General features: G+C 35.8%; 2 protein-coding genes across 3 annotated transcripts in view; both read right to left on the bottom strand.

The window, feature by feature from the left end:
* YLPM1 (YLP motif containing 1) overlaps window positions 1-1353 on the bottom strand; it is a 65104-nt gene extending 63751 nt beyond the window's left edge. Inside the window, exon 1 of the mRNA XM_015822213.2 lies at window positions 845-1353. Within this exon, the coding sequence (XP_015677699.2) occupies window positions 845-1279 (435 nt within the window). The 5' untranslated portion in view covers window positions 1280-1353. The remainder of the gene's footprint in view (window positions 1-844) is intronic.
* A 2323-nt stretch (window positions 1354-3676) lies between these two features.
* FCF1 (FCF1 rRNA-processing protein) lies at window positions 3677-15091 on the bottom strand. 2 transcript variants are annotated; one of them, XM_015822212.1, is made up of 8 exons: window positions 15002-15091; window positions 11494-11561; window positions 11250-11321; window positions 9524-9672; window positions 7734-7806; window positions 5939-6026; window positions 4618-4712; window positions 3677-3909 (listed from the first exon to the last, which is right to left on the bottom strand). In XM_015822212.1, exons 2-8 carry the CDS (start codon window positions 11526-11528, stop codon window positions 3861-3863), a joined length of 561 nt encoding a protein of 186 aa, XP_015677698.1. In that variant the 5' UTR covers window positions 11529-11561; window positions 15002-15091; the 3' UTR covers window positions 3677-3860. The 2 variants fall into 2 exon arrangements, with proteins under 2 accessions (XP_015677698.1, XP_015677697.1); XM_015822211.1 differs by lacking the exon at window positions 15002-15091 and adding an exon at window positions 14804-14967.
* Between the last annotated feature and the right edge of the window lie 5847 nt (window positions 15092-20938).

The following is a 20938-nucleotide window of genomic DNA, read 5'->3' as shown; positions in this document are numbered from 1 at the left end:
ACTAGCACTGATGTTACCTAATTAGGATAATGAAACATCTGCAAGAAAACAAGCGAACTCAGAGAGCACTAAGGACCATTCATTTCAACTCTGAGCTACAAATATTCTCCTTCACTGGTTCTAATTCTGTGTTAGGCATAAAAGCCGCGGGGCAACATTGGGCCAGATACTCTCTCAGCCTAACCCACTTCACAGAGTTGTTGCGGGGGGGGGGGGGAATGGGAGGAAGAAGGAGTATTAGGTATGCTTGCTGCCTTGAATTATTTACAAAAATAATAGGCAGGATAAAAATAAAGTCTGAGGTATTCATTGTGCAACAACCCTCCCCTCTCCAAAGATAGCACAGATTATGTCAGCTATCATTATTATAGGTTATTCCAAAATTGAGGCCATGCTATTGAAAAGGTCTCAGTAACCACTGAGCAAATAGTATATCCCAAAGAAGAGAATATATGTACCTCAGTGTTGAGTTCTTGGTGGTTTCCGAGTTTGGTTGTTACTTGCAGATGTTTTATCTGTGCCCTGATTGTGTAGGGCATGATCAGTGACATCACAGCACTATAATAATTAGTGCCCCTAAAGCCCTGATTTTATCTATATGGATAATTAAATGTTTGCAAGTAAAACAAGCAAGGTAGGATGCACCAAGGACTCCACAAATAGCATATGAAAGTTTATGGAGTATCATTTAAGCATTTAATACCTTCTTCCCATTTATAATAAAAGTCACTAACATTTTGTCCTACTACTATATATACACATTTCATAGTTAGAACACTTAATTGAATATAAAAAAAAGCTTTTGTAGTCCAGAGACAAATTGCAATTGTTACTTCATCCTTACCTGGGGGGTCATTGTGGACAGATCTGCACGTGAGCTGCTTTGCTGTTGCTCACACTCTTTCTCTGGGCCACTGCTCAGTCTTAATTCTGGTGGTTCAGAAGTGGTCTGAGTAATCTGGGATGAAGTGAAGTGGGATTCAGGCTGGGGGGCTGATGTTGCAATGGGCTGGCCCAGCTGGGAGGATGACTGGGAGTTGGGTTGATAAGATTGGGACTGGGTCGGGTAAGACTGAGAAACAGCTGAGGATGGGTCTGAAAATGCCTTGGGAACTGCCTGAGACAAGGGCAAATGGGACTGGTAAGGCTGTGGCGGTGGGATCTGACTCTGTGCTGGCAGAGGCTGAGGCGGGGGTACATAGGGGTCAGCTTCTAACTGGGGCACGAAAGACTGGGAAGGTGATTGTGGTGGTGAAGACAGATCCATGTCCATATCCATGCGAGGACTGGCCGAAGGAACCAGGGGCTCCCACTCATTGCGGGGCTGCGATGACTCGGCAACCGCATCCGTAGACGAAAGCGGCGGCATCGGGGGATTTCGGAACGGGGATTCCCGAGGCAAAGGCGGAGGAAGGGGATCGCGGTGTTTGAATTGTTTCTGATAGCTGCGCGCGGGCGGCGGTCCGACGGGCACCGGCGGCTGCCAGGAAATACTGGCGAGAGAGGAACTGGGCAGAGGCGGTGGCATATTCGGGGGAGGCGCGCCGGGTGGAGGCCCCCCACTTAACAACACCGATTGCAACTGCTTCTGGTGCATTTGCTGGAGCTGCTGCAGCTGGACCAGGTGCTGTTCCCGTAGACTCAGAAATCCCCCGGTGCCGGTCGCGGCAGCATTCGCCGAACTGGTCGCGTAACTACCTAAAACAGGCGGCGGGACTACCGGGACCTGAGGCGGCGGCATGGCGGTAGGCATTACGCCCGGTAAAGGTGGCGGCGGCAACAGCATTGTAGGGGGCGGAGGATAGGGCCCTGGGGTTGCCCCATACAGACCCCACGTCGGGAACATTGAGCCGAGAAACGGGTCTCCGAGGGCGTCCGCTGGGAAAAATCGCAGGCCTCAATAGCGACGGAGGGTGCGCGCTCCTCTGCGCCTGCGTACCAAAATGCCTAACGCCCTCGAGTCATAGAGATGTGACTTCCTTTAAGCAAGAGTGTTTCCGGCTCAGCACTCAGCTAAGGGAATGGTGAGAGTTAAGGCATTGGTGCTTGTGATTGATTTCCGGCCAAATGCATTGAGGCGGGATTCTGTATCAAAAGAGACCGAGTAACTTAATTTCGCTCAAATAATAAACGCTTCATATGAACTTTTTTTCAGGTCTGAGGCATGCCTTTAAATTTCCCCAACGAGGTTATAAGCATGTTGAAAACTTGTTCTGTAAAATGCTGACTAAAATAAAGAATGTAAGAGCCTGCTTGGATTAAGGGTGCACGTAGTCCGGCCTCTTGTTCTCTAGTTGCGAAATAGTAGCCTAATCCCTCAGTGAATATTCTAGCATTTCTTGGTTATGGTTCTTACCATATAAACCGATACTGGATGCAGTACATGCTTATTTAACAAAGATCCTAAATTGTTCTTTGCTTGCTGCTAAATTTACAGGCAAAGATGCTTTCCACTTGAGCAGGACAATTAAACCCAATTTCTTGGCATAATCTTGAGTTTGATATGGAGTGGAGGTCACCAGATTGGAAAATATTGTCGTCTCTTTTCTCCCAATTTAAATCAGGTTTACTACTACCTGGCTGTTTATTTCATGCTGAGGCAGAAATTTTCAGTAACTTATCAAAAACTATTTTGGTATTTTGCGACTTTTTCCTCCAATTGTACAGTATCTCAAAACATAGGTGGTTGCTGGAAGACACTGCAGATCACCTACATAATTATTAAGCAGAAATCCTGGGAAATCTTCTGGAATCTCGCATAGCTCAAAATTCAATAGATTGATGACATCATTTAAGACCATTAATTTAGTTTGGAGACAGTTTTCTGGCAGCTATCTTTAATTTTTAGCTTCCATCATGTAATGTTCCATCTCTTGCTAAGAGAGCTGAGGAAGGAAAAAATAATTATAGATACCTTGTAATGTGAAAAAAGAATATGATGTTGAGAAGTCATCTTTAATCCATAGTTTTGAAATGCTGAAGATGGTTTTCAGAGAAAAAAATTCTTTCATTGCTTTTGCATGCAGGCCTGATCTTGTAACAAAACTGCTTTCTTTAGCAACTACAATTTAATTCCATTTATCCCCCCCCCCCTTTTGTCTTCTATTTTCATCACAGGAACATATTCTTAAACGAAATCTAAACCGTTCAGTTTTACTGAATTATCCTGGTATTTAGTATTATGAATGAAAAAAAGTGGCTCCATTAATTATCTGTACAATTTTATACTATCATTTAAGATTTTCTAAAATATAAATACTTTGTTATAGGATAAATGCCCTAGTAATTATTTTATATTTCTATAATATTTCAAAGTGTCACTTTTAAAAGCTTTTTTGTTTAGAAACTTCCTGTGTTGAACACAATCATCTTAGGTTTGAAAATTTTTATTTACATACATATTAAATTGGCTTCTTCATGTCAGTTAGAATTAATGCCAGGATCAACGTTTCTAATTTTCCACTTATATTAAATAATCATATATGTATGGAATAGAGGTTTCTTTGTACAAATTTCAAAATATTGAGTGTTTTGATAATTTTAAGCAAGTGTCTCATTTTTTGCATCAATCCTGTTGAAACACTCACTTCACAGTTCATATGTGAATATTAAACATTTGTAAAATGGCTGTATCATGAGAAAATTTCTTAATAGTAAAGAAGAAATTCTCAGAAGCTTATTTACAAGTAATGTTTATTCTAGATCCCAGAATATGGAATAGAATGTCCATTTTATCTGGAAGAGACTTGTCTAATGAATTAGTTCAAATTCCAAGCACCATAAGAAATAAACCCAGATTGGAAGTACATTATAACTGGCTCAGTGTTCTGGAATTCAACACAGCACTTTTTCTATCATATTTAAAATCGAGGAGCTCCATAATCATCAGGCATCCGCTCAATGTTATACCTAAAATTAAAGAGAAAAATGGAAAAATTATGAAGTCCACTATATTTTCTTTGATGTACTAAGCCAGTACAAATTTAGAATCTTAGAAGCACTTATTATCATTATACAATTAAGAACAGCAGTTCAAGGTACTGCACATTCAGGCTAAGCAAGTGGAAGAAGCAACATATTACTAAATTTGCAGGAAAAATTACAAATTATAAAAGAGTATTATATACTATTGCTTATTCCATGCCATCAGATATCCTGAGTTACTGTGAATCAGGCAGCACACAAATTTAATAAATATATGAACATATATTTAAATTAGTAATATAGAAATATAAAATAAGGGCGTGAAATGAAATTGATCAGTATGTGTGTGTGTATATGGGCTAGTTTCATAGTTTTCTAAGTTAATGTACAAATGTAATTATATTGTGACTTTGATTACTATTTAACTTCTAGTTTTATGTCATCTAAGCAGAATGTTTCTGACATAAGGGGCTATGTATGCAGTTGAACCATAAAGTTCATGTACACAAGTAATCCTGCGCATAACCATACCTTTGAGTTTGCAATTTGCTTTACATTGATTCACTGTCTACAAATGTCTTTGTGTGTGTGTGTGTGTTACATAAATATACACATGCTCTTGAAAGTTCAGATTATTATAAAGCAACATCATAAACTACATTTTATTTGGTTAGATAATGCTTTCTGACATACCTGTGATTAGATATATACATTATTGGGACTCCTGGGATCTTTCGTATTCTTCTCTTCAGGTCTCTGTCTACAGTAGCCACTATGTAACATTTGTGCTATAGGAGAAAGAGACAATCTGGTTAAAAGAACACCAAATTAAGTAATTTTCATTTTTTAAGCAAACTTCAAGAGCTACGATGAATTATTTAAGCTATTTGTATGTCACATGGCCTTCTCTGATATGTGAAATATTAACTAAAGTCAATACCCAATTGAATATTAACTTCTCTTGGGTACACTGTAATGAAAACAAATTATTTTTTTAATAAAAGTTTTATTAATTTTTTAAAAATTACAGTCTTTAGTGCTTAGTAAACAACATGTTGTCTGAGTTCAAATATTTAACATTAATTTTTTCAATATAAATCTGTTCAATATTACACAATCCAGTACTTTTTCCCTGATCCTCCTTTTTTCTTCATATTTTTTTCCATTTTCCCTTCATTACACCATTACAATTTTTGGTACTTTTAACGTATACATAGTTAGATATAAGCATCTTCATCATATTTTACTAATATACAAATAACAATAATATCAATTCATAAGTCAATAATGTCAATTCATTAATATACTGTTTTTCATACTCTTGTTAAAGTTTGCTTTCCCATCAGTATTTGAAATATCTTTATCAATTATAATTTCCTCAATATTAATTACATTTATATAGCTGAAAGTTTTATTCAAATCAATCCTCCTCCTAGCTTCATATTTCCCATATCAAAAAAAAGAAAAAAATGCTATCTTAATTCTAAATCATATGTTTCATTGTAAAAGTCTAATTATATCTAAAAGTCTTGCCTTCTTTTCGTCTTATTCAAAAAAGTATTTAAACATATAATGCCCCTCTAGAAGGTCAAGATTTCTGTTTTTAAAATCTGACTCTCGCTTTCTTTCTTTGCCAAGTTGCTTTGCAAGCCAGGGCAATTAGATTGCCCAGGAATTTTCTTTCTATTTTTGTGAAAACTGCTTGGCATGAGGAAAACAATTTGGGAAGGGTATTTTTTTTGGGGGGGGGGGATTCCGCCCATTTATATTCCTTAAACAACTTCCAGTTCTTTTCTCCTCCATTTCTCTTGTCATTTCCTGTCTCTCAAGTTGTGATATTTCCCTTAACAGCTCTATATTCCTATATCCCTATAACAATGAAAATGCAAAAGACCTTTTACCTCTTAGGTCTGCAAAATATATCTGATGGCAAAGAAAAAGACTGTAATGAAAACAAATTAAAGAGCTCTTCTGTCAACAGAATAGCAAGAGAAGTTCTTAGAACAGGAAATACCTGGGTGACCCTCTGTACCAAGCAGTCATCTGCATAGGTTCCTTTGTGAGTGCAAGGCAAGCGCTCAAATCGTGGATCTTTTGCTATTCTGTAGAGTTATAACAGAAAAAAATAGAATAGTTTTTATGAAAAACAAACTTTTTTAAAAAATAACATTTTTGTCTTTAATTAAATGGGCTCTTTGTTGCTAGGAATTCTGAGGAATATAATTTGATTTTTTTGATTTTTTTCTTCTGATAAATCCTGAGGTTCATGAACAAGGTATACAAGAGCTTAATTCATTTATTTTCTGTAACCCAATAGTGCCAAACTAAGAAAAAGGCTTCCAACTTTTTGCCATATCTCCTGGGGTCCTGGAAGACTTAAGGAAATAATTAAGGGGGAAAATGCCAATTTCTGGTTTAGTATTATATAATTTGAAGATGGAAACTTATTGCTGCCCGTTTTCTCAGGAGACATTCAAGATACCTTTCTATGAAGAGAGTGCATGCTTTGAAAATAATTAGGAAAAAGTGCTTTAGAATTCATATAAGCACAACACCTCTCTGCCATTTATTTTCAAGAAAGGCACAGTCGTATTTTCTTCCAATATAAAGACGGGGAACTCATCAAATTTGCAGATGGCACCAAGCTGGCAGGAATAGCCAACATTCCAGAAGATAGGTTTAAGATACAGAAGGATCTTGACAGACTTGAACATTGGGCACTATCTAACAAAATGAAAATCAATGGTGAAAAAAGTAAGGTTCTATATTTAGGCAAGAAAAACCAAATGCACAGGTATAGTATACATGGTACCTAGCTCAATAGTAGTAACTGTTCTTGGAGTCCTAGTGGACAATCACTTAAATATGAGCCAGCAGTGTGCTACAGCTGCCAAAAAAGCCAATGCAGTGTTAGGCTGCATTAACAGAGGGATAGAATCAAAATCATGTGAAGCGTTAATACCACTTTACAATGCCTTGGTATATACTTGGAATACGACATCCAGTTTTGGTCACCACGATGTAAAAAAGATGTTGAGACTCTAGAAAGAGTGCAGAAAAGAGCAACAAAGATGATTAGGGGACTGGAGGCTAAAACATATAAGGAACGGTTGCTGGAATTGGGTATGTCTAGTTTAATGAAGAGAAAGACTAGGGGTGACATGACAGCAGTGTTCCAATATCTCAGGGGCTGCCACAAAAAAGAGGGAGTCAAGCTATTCTCCAAGGCACCTGAAGGCAGGACAAGAAGCAACGGATGGAAACTGATCAAGGAGAGAAGCAACCTAGAACTAAGGAGAAACTTCCTGACAGTTAGAACAATTAACCAGTGGAACAACCTGCCTCCAGAAGCGGTGAATGCTCCAACACTGGAGGCTTTTAAGAAAAGATTGGACAACCATTTGTCCGAAATGGTATAGGGTTTCCTGCCTGAGCAGGGGGTTGGACTAGATGACCTCCAAGGTTCCTTCCAACTCGGTTATTCTGTATATTTTGAATGCTCTCCTGTTTCTCTTTGCACCAGAAAAAATTGGGAGAACTTTTTCCAAAGGCATGAATATTTCAAATGTAGGTGAAAGCAGAATTGAGCCTCTTTACTACAGGAATTTAGAAAGATCTACTGACTTGGCTTATTCTCTTTAAGAACTTTCTGATGTTGGAACCCATGGAAAAAGAAAGTGATGGAAAAAATATTAAAACATAATGGAGTATAGGATTTATATTCTAAACAAATTATGAATCTTTATTCTTCATATTTTTACTTTAGATAAATTATAACAAAGAACAGAGCCAAATTATTACACTATTACCTTAAAGCTACACGATACTTCTGTCCCAGTTTCTCAATTTCAGCCATGACACAATCTGTGATACAAGGAATGCCTGCAGAAATGTACATGTTATAACTATCTAGCACTGAAACAAAATTTTACATGTGATGCAGTTAAACTCCTATGTATAGTTTATTGTTTTTATAATACTTTCAGTAAGCATTTTAATGAAAAGGAAAAGAGAAAAGATATATACACAGACCTAAACATAAAAAACAGCAATAAAGAAAAAATACATAGATAAATGAGGGATTTATAACTATTATAGAATTAGATTAAAAATGAAAACTTTTTATTAATTTTATTAGTAACTGTTAGTAGTGCTTGAATTGTTAATTTGATGATACTATCTTCTATTGTACACAATTATACAATTCAGTATAATTAGATAGGAAAAACTGATACTTAAATGATATATAAACATTCAAATAGTACAGTCTAGAGACAAAAGGGCATAAAAAAGCCTTACAACCACTTTCTGTATATTTAACTTTTGAAACTTTTAAAATAGTCATTCTTAATGCTAGAAAAGTCCAGACGTCTTAAATTTTATTTGAAAACTCAAAATTTCTAATAGACATTTCTTATGTTGGAGCTCCCTATTATGATTACAAAAATCTTGTAAAATGTATATGTGATTTAATATAGAAAACACAAATAAACATTTCTGGGCAAATAGAACAGTCTCAGATATGCTAATGACTGGAAACAAGGATCTCTTAAGGAATCTCTTGCTGAATATGAACGTAAGAAATTGGTTTGCTTATTATTAAAAAAAATATGTCAAGAGATCATGCCAACCCACTGCAAGTAGATAAACATTAAGAATTGAAGAAATAGAACAGAATTTTATCTCCCTAGGCGCCAAACATTCCAGAGATGCAGCCATTAAATAAAACAACTGCTGCTATGAGAGATATAGACAAAATAATATTTGATAACAGTTTTCCCAGTTGCGGTATATGATTATGAAAGCTGCAATCAGAAATGCTAAATGAAGAAAATTATTGAGAATATGCACTACAAGATGAATATTAAACATATAATCTAAAACCAGTCTGTTCACTGATAACACCAATAAATAATCTAAAATTTAAATATTTGGAGTAAATAATTCAAGAGCAAGAGGGACCAAAGAAGTTCCTGCACTTGAAGAAATCAAAGGTAACTGGCAAAAGGGTAGAAAATATAAGGTGGCTTGATAGAATCAGTGATGACAGAAGCTTGAGCTTACAAGAATTGAAAGAAGCAATTACACACACACTGTACAGCAGAGGTCCCCAACCCCCGGTCCGTGGACCAGTACTGGGCCGCAGCATGCCAGCAACTGGTCCGCACAAACAAAGCCCCATCTGCGGGATGCAGGCAGCACACAAAAACACACACCCTCCAATCTGTGAAAAAACCTCTCTCCATGGAACCGGTCCCTGGTGCCCAAAAGATTGGGGACCTCTGCTGTACAGTCCTGGGAAAATAATATCCATGTTGTCATGAAGAATCAGGATTGAATGAATAACAAAACAGTTCTGTTTACCAGTTATTTACCAGTTCCGTTTACCAATTAAAAATAACTAATTATTTTAGTTATAACATCTTGCTAGTTGACTGCCCTTTCTTTTTTCTTTTTAAAAAAAATCAGGATATTTTATAATACTCAAGTCTAATTATTTTAGGAAACATGGAAATATTTGCAAATATTAATATAAATATAAAACAACTAGTAAAAATCAATGTAAATCTTAACAAATGATATAGATCTGGATACTTACATTTGGCATAGAGGCAATCCATCATTGATTGTACTAGATCCAATTTGGCTTTAATGGAAAAATTAATAAAATTGGTATCCACTAAGATATAATACGGAGGTCCTAGTTGTGTGTTATATTGGAAGAATAAGCATGAAGGATATTTGGGGCTGAAAAAGAGAAACACTGATTTTATTACTTTTTCATATAAAACAACTAAAGAGTAATATTGATCAAATGGTTTTTTTGCATATTCACATTATCTATCCTTGCAGTATTCTAACTGGATGTTTTTTTAAGCACAATTACTGTACAATATCAGACTTCAATGTAGTATTAAAATGCTACAGAATGTGGTCTCTAGTTTTCTTCCTAAGTGCATAAGAATACACCTTGGAACGTGTCATTTCATTCACTAAGCCCTGTGGTCACATGATGTTTCGCCTAACAACCACATCAATTGGCGACAGAAATTCCGGTCCCAATTGTAGTCATAAGTCTATGACTACCTATAGTGATTAAAAAAGATAAGGCTTTTGCAACCTTTATGTTCATCACAGCCCAGATTGTAATTATATGAAATCCATGACTCCCAGCCACTTGACTCATAAGTCAATCACAAAAGCCACAATTTCTGTGGTCTCCTCACAAGAAGCAACTGTCTCCTAATCTCATGGTCTCTCCTTGTTTAGAGGGACTTTTCTGACCAGAATTTGCTGTCTGGCCAATCTCTGCTGCAATGCCATCCCAGCTCCTTCAGAGTCATCTAGCTCACCATTTAGTTCTCACTTGAAAGAATGATGAAAGAATTTTTTTTTTCTTACAATGCACAATATGGATGGCTGCTCAAACCATCCCAACCTATCTATTTTTAAGCACTTTTACTTAACAGTATCTATTTGCAATTTCTAATACTTTGCAAGGCTTGATACACTGCACTGTTTGCTTTGGACAGCGTATTTCATTGGTGGTGGTTTCTTTTCTTTTTCATTCATTTCTGTCAAATTCTCAGAGACTATCTGGACATATCCCTGCAATTTTCTTGGGACGTTTTTTAGAAGTTTGCCCTTGCTTCCTTCCTAGGGCTGAGAGAAAATGACTGGCCCAAGGTCACTCAGCTGCCTGAGGTGAGATTAAAACTCTTGGTCTTCCAGATTCTAGCTTGCTGCATTAATCATTACACCGAACTGGGTCTCATTTAGTTCTTAACTATGACTAAATTATAATATAGTTCTTAGCTACAGGGTACCCCAATTCATTGTATGAACTAAACTATTACATACATTGATCTATGATCTCTAGAGAGTTGTATGAATGGTTCGTGCATTGGAATGGGAATTAGACTAATTAATCTTGCAGCGTAGTCCTTTATGTGAAAGAATGTTGTGCTAGATCTAAGCAGTGTATCATGAATTCTTTAAAATAGTGGTCCCCAACTTTTTGGGCAACAGGGACCGATTCCATGGAGAGAGTTTTTTCTGTGGACCGGAGGGGCGTGGTTTTGCATGCTGCCTGCATTCTGCGGATGGAGCTTTCCTTGTTTGCTCGGCCCAGTTGCTGGCATGACGCGGACTGCTGCCGCTCCATGGACCAGGGGTTGGGGATCCCTGCTTTAAAATATACTAATGAGTTTGAAATACTGTATTACTGCCAAAATTGCACAGAAAATTGTTTGAACTTAGATCTTAATATATCTCATAAAACTTCTTTGATCAGTCAATAAAGGTAGGAATCATTTGGTACTCACACTTCTGTCTCCTTGATTGCACTAAGATCTTCTTTCTTCTTTTCTTTAGGTTTTGCTCTGTCTTTCTCTTTACTAAAATATCAAAAGATTTATAAATACATACTATTTTTAAAAATTAACTGAATTACTCAGAGGCAAAATTTGGGAAGAAATAGAATCATACATATAATTAGTATAAAACTTTGAGTATTTTGTATTAAATGTTTCAACAATTGTTACCATTAAGTGATAACAAAAAACTCACATGCGCTGATCACGAAGGCTGATCATGCGTTTCATGGTAGCATATTTCCTTGCTTTCTTCTGTTTCCCCTAGAAAGGAAAAGTTAATGATAAATTAATATTGTGAAGAAATGATGAATAGCCTTCACTACTGTTACAATACAAAGCTTAATTTCTCAGTTGATTCCAAAAATCAAGCTTTTAATCAAGAAGATTAAATGTGGATTCTCATTCCATAATAAATGAATTCTTTTGAAATAGTATTCTAAATGGTTTTAAGATTGACAAAGTACAAATGACTGCTATTATGACAAATATGATTTATCTTATTTCAAAATAATTTTATTTTATTTTAAGACATGGAAATTAAGGACATAATAAGATGGGAGAAATTAAAACTGTCATTTTTAGGCAGAATTTCTGTGATAAAAATGAATGCTTGCTAGAATGTATTTTGTTTCAAACAGTACTTGTTTTGACAACTGATGTGCAATTCAAACAATGGCGGAAAGATATATCTGTATGGCAAGGGGAAAAGCCAAGAGTTAAATATAAAGTGTTACAAGATGCAAAGGAAAGAGGAAGATTGAAATTGTATTTGTGGTTTGGTTTGGATAAAAGAATGGGTATAGTTGAGAAACAAGAGATTTTTAGAGTTAGAAGACCACAACCTGAGGTTTGGATGGCATGGATACTTTTGGTGATAAAGCTGAAATGAATGTGCATTTTAAGAATCATTTTATTAGCTGTGTCATATTGAGAAACCTAAGCTATGCCTGAAAATACTTTTATTCCTCTTAGCATAAGAAGCATTTAAGGCAAGAAATAATAGGCAAAGATAAATGTTATTGTGAGATACTAGAATTTTATCAAGGGGAATGGTCATAGTTGTCAATGTTTTTCTTATTTACAGTTATCAGAAATATTCAAAATGAATAAAAACACTTATGGTATAGAGCAGGGGTAGGCAACCTTGGCTCTTTTATGACTCGTGGACTTCAACTCCCAGAATTCCTGAGCCAGCCATGCTGAGGGGAAGGGAGAAGTTTCCAAGCTGAGCCATGCTGGCTCAGGAATTGTGGGAGTTGAAGTCCACGAGTCATAAAAGAGCCACGGTTGCCTACCCCTGGTATAGAGCAACATAACACAAATTTGAAGTACAATTGTGTACAGATGATGAACATGTAATTGCTAAACTATAAACTTTTGTTGAATTTTGAAATGGGAGGAATAAATCAAGCTTATGATAAAGTAGGCTAAGAATTTTAATTATAATATACAGAGGAATAAGTGAGAAATTATGTAGTTAAAAGAGTTGAAATTTACATTCTGTTATGATCTTAAACAGAATTTTTGTAAAATTATCATCAATGGCATATGACACAAGAGAAATTGTCTAAAATGTATAAATGGATTTTAAATGTATGCTTAAATTGTGAACATGAAAGAACATTTTATTTTTGTGGACATGTAAAAAAGGTAAAAAATTTCAAATACAATATGAATCCTTGACTTATGACTACAATTGAGCCCAAAATCTCTGTTGCTAAGTAAGATAAATGTTCTCTCTATATACCAATGACTGCCTTTCAAAATATCCCTCTGTTAAAGTACTGAAGTTTGCAGATCATACAACGACAAATCTGCATACAGATGGGAGGTTGAGCAACTAGCCTTGTGGTGTGGCCAGAACAATCTTGAACTGAACACATGCAAAACTGTAGAAATGATAGATTTTAGGAGAAACCCTCCTGTAATATCACCTCTTACAATACTATACAACACAGTATCAACAGTAGAGACCTTCACATTTCTAGGTTCTATAATATTTCAAGACTTAAAATGGACAGCTAACATCAAAAATGTCATCAAAAAAGCACAACAAAGAATGTTTTTCCTGCACCAACTCAGAAAGCTCAGATTGCCCAAGGAGCTGCTGATACAGTTCTACAAAGGAATTATTATGTCATCTGCACCTCTATAACTGTCTGGTTTAGAACTGCAAGCAAACAAGACAGACACAGACTTCAACGGATAGTTAGAACTGCAGAAAAAACAACTGCTACCAGCCTGCCTTCCAATGAGGACCTGTATACTGCACGAGCCAGAAAGAGCGCTGTAAAAATATCTGTAGACCCCTCAAGTCCTGGACATAAACTGTTTCAATTTCTTCCCTCAAAATGATGCTATAGGCCAGGGCACTGCACACCAGAACAACTAGACATAAGGACAATTTCCCCCCCTCCCATGCCATCACTGTTTAACAACTAATTCCTACAACACTGTCAAAATACTTAGTAAAGCTGTATTACTATGGTACGCCTCATGTTTCCTATTACCTATCCTTATCTTCTTATGACTATAACTTTGCTGCTTGTATGATTTATGTTGTTTGCTTAGCTAGTACTCTATGACTATCACTAAGTGTTGCATCTTATGATTTATGATGATGTGCTGTATTTCATGATTTATGATGAATGTATTTTGTTGTATATGATCATGATTATCAGTATTACTTTTATGAGAGCTTATACACCGGAGACGAATTCCTTCTGTGACCAACCACACTTGGCCAATAAAGAATTCTATTCTACTCTACTCTCTTCTATTCTTCTTATTTCTATTTCTATTCTATATTCTAAATGTTAAATCTATTTTCTTCCTTCCATTCATTAATTTGTGCACTTTTCCATAAATTGGTATTTCATTACGAACTATAATTTTCCATGTTTGTTATCAGAACGGCCAATAAATATTGATCTCTGCCACTCATCATGGTTTTGGTCAACTGAAGCTTTTGCATGATTATTTTAAGTATGATAAAAAGTGAAGACTAGGTTACCATTCTTAGTTGTACCCATACTACTCTCTATTAACAGTAAAGACATTATATCAATCAATCTTGGCACGATGTGCCCACTATATCCCACCTTTATCTTCATGCTTTGGAAACTAACTGATTACAATGACCCAGAGTGCAACTTTCTTGTACTCTCCACTATGGCTGGTGAGATCGGCGTTGGTGAACGTTGCTCATGATAATTTTACGAAACCCATTTTCTTTATATACACCAATTTATTTCTTTTATTCACCTTCCTTCTCAGCGCTAATGAGTCTCCCTAAAATATAATACTGAGATGGGGAGCTGAGTTCACACCAAGCCACATAATGTAATAGCGAGCTGTAGGAATCTAATCAAAGAAATTAAGAGAACTGCTCTGGTGTACCTTTTCCAAAGGAGGCACTACCTAAAGATCACGCATATGTCCAGCCACCCATTAAGACTACAGCTCTGCCTGTTATAGCTCTAAAATCCAAGATCGGTACTCACCATCTCCCAGTTCCCACGATGCAGCCGCTGTGGGCAACACCACTAAACTTTTCTACCGCTACTTCCGCCGCGCGGCACATGTGTCCCGCTTTTAATGCATCACTTCCGGTCATTGCCGTCAAATAGAGGCTAGAGCAGCCTGGTTCCGTTTTGCTAAGGGAGCGTCAGAATCGAGACCGACTGTTTGCATTTTTTTACCTCGGCTTCCACCCTGTTCCGCTTCGTCTGCTCTTCTGAGGCGCCGAGTCCCTTCAGGGGAAAGCGAGAGACAGGAGGACCTGGTACGGGGACGGGAGGAAGAGGGAAGTAGCTGGAGCAGGAAGAGGGCGGTCCGTTAAGAAAATCCTGCCCTTCTGGAAGAAACGGGCAGCCTCTGGCTTTTTGCTTTCGTTAGTGCAGGCAATAGGATTGCTGGAAGCAACAGGTGGTAGGACCGACCGCACGCAGAGTTAAAAGAGGCTGCAGGGATCTCAGATGGGAATCCTCCCAGTTGGCTCGTTTGTTTCCAAACTCTCTCTCTAACCAGCCGGGAAGAAGAAGGAAATTTGACTCTGGGGTATTTGGTTCTCTCGCTTTCTTTTCTTCCCCTCGCACGAGTGTACTTTTCCCTCCCTCCGTCCGGGAGAAGAGGGAAAAGCGGTGTGTTGCTACAGTGTTTTATAATTATGAATATCCTCTCCCGCTCGTGTGTTAGGAAAGGAGGAACTGGAAAGCAGAGGTGTCCTTAAATTTATCAGTTCATAATTTCCCCTTGGTTTACAATCCTCCCATCACTTTCCATTTTTTTTTTTAATTTGTCCCGAAAAGCCAGTTAATATTTTTCATTATTTGATTTGGAAAATTATGTTTTGTGTTTTGCAAATAGCCTTGTTAGGTGTTGCTTTAGTTTTTAATACTGTTTCATTGTGTACTGCTGTTATAATTAGTTCTGTCTTGTGGTCTGCAAGCTTTATGCAGTGAGATATTTTTCATTGTTCTGGAAAGCGGTGTGCAATTCTAATTTGGATAGTGTCAAAATTGCTCTGCATGTCAGGCTAGTAATGAAAACGGTTTTACTTCTTAGTATGTGAGTGGAAAAAAACTGTACTAAAAGTTCTGTTACAGGGTTTCTCCCTCTTCAAAGTATTATATGGAATGTCAACAAGCTAATTTACTATTGGATGTTTATGAAGGTGATATTTCATTGTATGAAATATATTATGACTTGCCATATAGAATTTGTCCTACATTGGTCTTGTTTTTGTGAAATTCAGGGGAAATTAGCATACAAATTGCAGGAAGTTAGATAGTCTATTGGATCATTTCCAATTGATTTCTTATAATTTACTTTCATTTATTATATTATTGTATAATATAGGTATCAGCTTGGTCCTTGTCAGATATTATTTCATAAAGTAGTAATTTTTAGATACATATAATAATTTGTTCTTGTAAAGTTACTCTTGCAATATTTGGTTACTTGTACTAAATAATCCACTTGGTTACTTGTACTAAATAATAATTGGTTTTAAATAAATAATTGATTTTAAGTAGGGTTACATTTTTTATCCATTTAAAAACTACCCCACTTTTTTTAAAAAAATGGTAAATTACTAAGGTGGGTCTAAAACATAGGCTGAAGTAAAATTATTGTGATAAATACTGATTAATGAAAACATTCCTAGTATTTCATATTTTATAAGTAGTATGGCAGGTGAAGTGATATTTGCAGCAGATAGTTTTGGACCTATTTTGAAAATTCACCAGAACTCTATGTTTATCCAATTGTTCATTTAAAAACTATTAATTGCCTATACCACAAGGGGCTTGGTTAGTATATGAACAAATGTTTAATTTTGTATTTTAAGTACTTTATGTATCTAATAGTATTTTTCTATTTTGGTGTTCAGAACCACTTGCATTATTGTGACATAATCTCACTTTATTTACAGACTGCTTGCAACCTGCATTTTCTGTTCAGAAATATTTTTAACAGGGAATCTGCATCAATGTTATAATCACTGTACAAACTCAATAGAAAGATGCAACTGGGAATGGTTTCCCAGCATATCTGGTGAAGTATGGTGGAATAGCATATATCGGAGTATGCTTGTGATTTCAGCATTCTCTGCATGGTAAAGAAACTTTGCCTTGAGTCAGACTGCTTGCTACTAATAAGCAGGTGGTAATGTAAAATAAATATTCACTGAGAGGTTTATCAAAAATCGTGAAAAACTCTTAATATTGAAAAGAGTATTGTGTTGTCAGCTAGAAAGTGGGTGTGTAGAAGAAAACATCTGAATTATTTCACACTTTTCATTTGTAGAATTTGATTGTAAATATTATATCAATAGAAGCTTCCAATTATTGTAACCTTTAAAGGATCTATTTGCTGTCATTCCAGAGTGTATGACCCAAAATATACTTTTTAACAAGAAAAATTCTAATTGAAAGTTGGAACAAACTTCCTAACAGTAAAAGCAGTTTCACAGTGGAAACTATTACTCAGAAAATTAACCTGCTTCCCCTTCATTGGTTATGTTTAAAAGAAGGCTGAGAAACCATCTATTGTCGATATTTCATTTTGGATTCCTGCACTGACCAAGGTATTAGATTTGATGGCCTAAATAATCTCTTTCTGTGAATTCTGTGCTATGTGAATCAAACTTACATTTTGGTTTGTCAGATTTGAAATGAATTTGGGCAATTCGTTGATCTGGGCAATGTCATCTCAGAATGATTCATGTAAAAATAAATCTTTTTATTAGTTTCTGATAACTTTCAAAGAGAAAGAAATAGGAATGTTTATGACTGAGGTAGCAGGAAATTGAAGCATGGCATGACAGGCCTGACCTTTGGTCTCTTGATAACATTCTATTTTGTTTCTTGCAATTTAATTATTATCTTTTGTGAACATTGTGTTTTCGTTGATGCAGTCCAGAACTGTTGTTTAAGCTTTTGCATCACAGTGCTGATTCCAATTTAGTTTGAGTATCTAAAGCCTGTAGATTCTTATCTGTTGTATTATGAATATCAATGCATCAAGTTTTTTCCTACATATAGTAAATATTTTTCTCTCTCTATTGAATGGAGTGTTCAGTTTGTTTATATTATGATTGGATCCATATTGTCAGTTGTCAATTAAACTTATGAAATAACAGTTGCAATCATCTAATTTTTGATCTTCTGCCCATCCTGAATTATTCTTTAATGTATTCTGTTTCTAATGACTCAAGCATTTTATTAGCTTCCTTGATTGTGTGTACAGACATAAAAAACTTCCAGGCAAACTGGAATAACTTGCCTATATTTGATCGTTCTTTCTTGGAGAGATATCGGAATCTAATCTCTGGACTTTGTTTCTTTTTCTTCTTTAACTAGATAAATTATTGGCCTTTCTATTGAAACAGCAAGAACTAAGTATCATTTTTATATTGAGAATGCTTAGGGAAAAATATGTACGGTAATAACTCTGTTTTGACAAATCAGTATTTTTCTAACTGTATTAAATTGAGAAAGAGCACAGAAATTAACATTTTTAAATCAAAGAGCTCTTCTAAAGATTATATATATTATTATATATATAATAATACTGTGAAATCTTTGAGAACAGGACAAACCTCCTGACCTTATGCTTATCCTATTTAGTGGTATTGAACATATATTGTTTGGAGGATTAGAACACTTTAAAAAAATAAATTCCACTTTTGGAAAATTTTGCTTATTGTGCAAACTTTAGCATATGACTCTTACGTAAAAGTCCAAAGTATTATAGAAAACGACAAGGATTAGATAATATTCGATTACTAATTGAAATATATATATAAACTAGAATCACCAAAAATTATTTCACTAGGTTTGGAAAAGGAATTTTTGAAGCATATTGAAGACAGTTGATTTCAGCTAGTCCTCAACTCATGATCAGTTCCTAGGCAACCAGTCAAAGTTATAATGGACCATAAAAAGGGATTTATGACCCAGATTCAAAGTTCTGATATCCAGATACCCCACCCTACCCCATATGTGACCACATTTTGGGGGCTTGGCAACTTTATGGCCATTTGCAATAACCAGTGGTCATGTGACTGCAATTTACAATGTTTTTGCAGGAAACCAGTGGTTACTTCCAATTTCCAACAAAAACTGCCTCACAGTGAAAAATGGATTTGTTTGCTATGGCATTCCCTTTATGATTGTAGTGTTATTGTTTGTTTGATTGATTGATTGATTGATTTGATTTGATTGTCACCCATCTTGCCTCAAGGTGACTCTTGTTTGCTTAATGACTGCCACCAAAAAGGTTGTAAAATTGGGTACGATCATGTGGGTGACCTGCCTTACAACCATCACAACTTATGATCATTTTGAACTCGGTCATTAGTCAAGGATTACCTGTATTCTGAATGCTGTTTAGAAGGAACCATAGGTTTCTTCTGCCTTGCATTATTTTATATGCTAAATTGTTAGTAAAGTGATGAGTCCTTTGCTGATGGCTTGGAGAAGAACCATACCATTCATTTTATTTGCATGGAGTGTGCATAACACAACTGCCTTTCTCTCCCTGTTCAGTTCAGATACATCTGTCAGCATGCCTCCTTCAGGTGAAGCTTGATTCACTTGTAGGTTTCTTGGTAATAGGTCTGAAGTGGTTTGCTGTAGCCCTTTTGTTGGACTTTTTAACTTTTTTAGTTGCCCCACCCAAAATACTGTGAGGCTAATTTATTTATTATTTATAAATTTATTATTAATTACTTATAAATAAGAGTCAAGGGAGAATCTGCTTTATTTTATACTCCTTCTGTATGATCATAATGCCTTTTTTCTCATTGATATTATGCTCTGTCTTTGGCTCTCTCAGTTTAAGAATCAAAGAATGACCGTTTTTTTAAATCCAATTTCTTCTATAGTTTTTAAAAAATCATATGTAATATACATAATGATTGCAACTCCTTGTTTTCATTTCAGGAAAATGATCTGAGAGCTTCATGGTCTGATAATGCAGAGTGCCACTTCTTGAGATGATTCACTTCATTGCTACTTTTGATTCCCTGGCTCTGAGCTCCTATTGTAATTTCCAGGATCCTATGGATACTGCCTGGTGTCTATCCTGAATAAAGGTGCAGAGGAATGTGCACTCCCACTTTGACTTTCTGGACATGGGAGTTTGAATAAAGGTAATTCTTTCAATTAGCTGGAGGGATGTGGAACATGCTTGTGCAGTCTGTGAAGTAAGTCTTGGTAAAGAGAATAGGAATAGGTCCAGTACAGATTTCCAACATAACAGAAGGTGTTACTGTTACTAGGTGGCATTATTGTAAGATATTGTGCTTATAAAATGTATTGGCAAGTCTCACTGTCCCCTGAATTTACACATCTGAACCCTGTTCTCTTGATAGCAAGTAGTTAGATTCCTATTGCCATGGGATTTGCTGGCATCTATGCTTTGCTTTAGTATCTTGAAGATTTAAATATTCTCTGGGTGAGGATGGGGTACATGGTTTATAAACAAACAAACAAACAAATAAATAAATACCAGAGCCTTCCTTTATATGAGAAGGAAGATGAAAGCATTTTCATTCAGCATTTTTGGGTGCTGAAATCTACAGTATTCTGCTAGTCTATGTTTTACATTTTAACCATCAAGATGTTGCTTGTGAAACATTTTGTATTCTACCGAATATCCAGAACTTGGATGTCTAAAATATTGCCTTCCCCATAATGACCTTCATAAGAATTAAAATCTTAGTTTGGTGCCTTTCTTAATCTATTAAGGGAAGAGGTCTCTTCTACATATGTATATTGTGGGGTTCCCTTCTTTCTTAAATCAGATTTGTTGACAATCTTCAGCTACCTGGCAGACATTTCAGCATGTTAAATATTAATATTCTAGGACAGGAGGATCATGGATGCCATTTCTTGGAAAAGTGTAGTATATAAAAACAATAAATAATTAACTAAAAGAGTTCTCGGGGATTATTGCTGGTAGTCAGTTTTTTAACCCTTAAAACTATTAACCTTGTATTTCCAAAAACTACAGCTGATCTCACCATGTTTCTTTTTCTTTTTAAATGCAAGTTAAAGAATCAAAGAATGCTTATTGTGTTTTTGGGAGACTAAACATTTTGTAAATACACCTAGATTTTTTGCTTTGACTTA

This window comes from Protobothrops mucrosquamatus, unplaced genomic scaffold, assembly GCF_001527695.2.
Source record: "Protobothrops mucrosquamatus isolate PMUCROS unplaced genomic scaffold, P.Mucros_1.0 scaffold1498, whole genome shotgun sequence".
Classification (NCBI taxonomy): domain Eukaryota; kingdom Metazoa; phylum Chordata; class Lepidosauria; order Squamata; family Viperidae; genus Protobothrops; species Protobothrops mucrosquamatus.
Note: the sequence above shows the minus strand (reverse complement) of the source record. Positions and strands in the feature narration are given on the sequence as shown.

Bases quoted from the DNA above. Each gene is read 5' to 3' on its own strand.
- FCF1 (XM_015822211.1), bottom strand. The intron at 7,807-9,523 runs GTAAGTATCCAG...ACATTTCTGCAG, and splicing joins GGATTGCCTCTATGCCAAAT to GCATTCCTTGTATCACAGAT. The intron at 6,027-7,733 runs GTAATAGTGTAA...ATAACTCTACAG, and splicing joins AAGTATCGTGTAGCTTTAAG to AATAGCAAAAGATCCACGAT.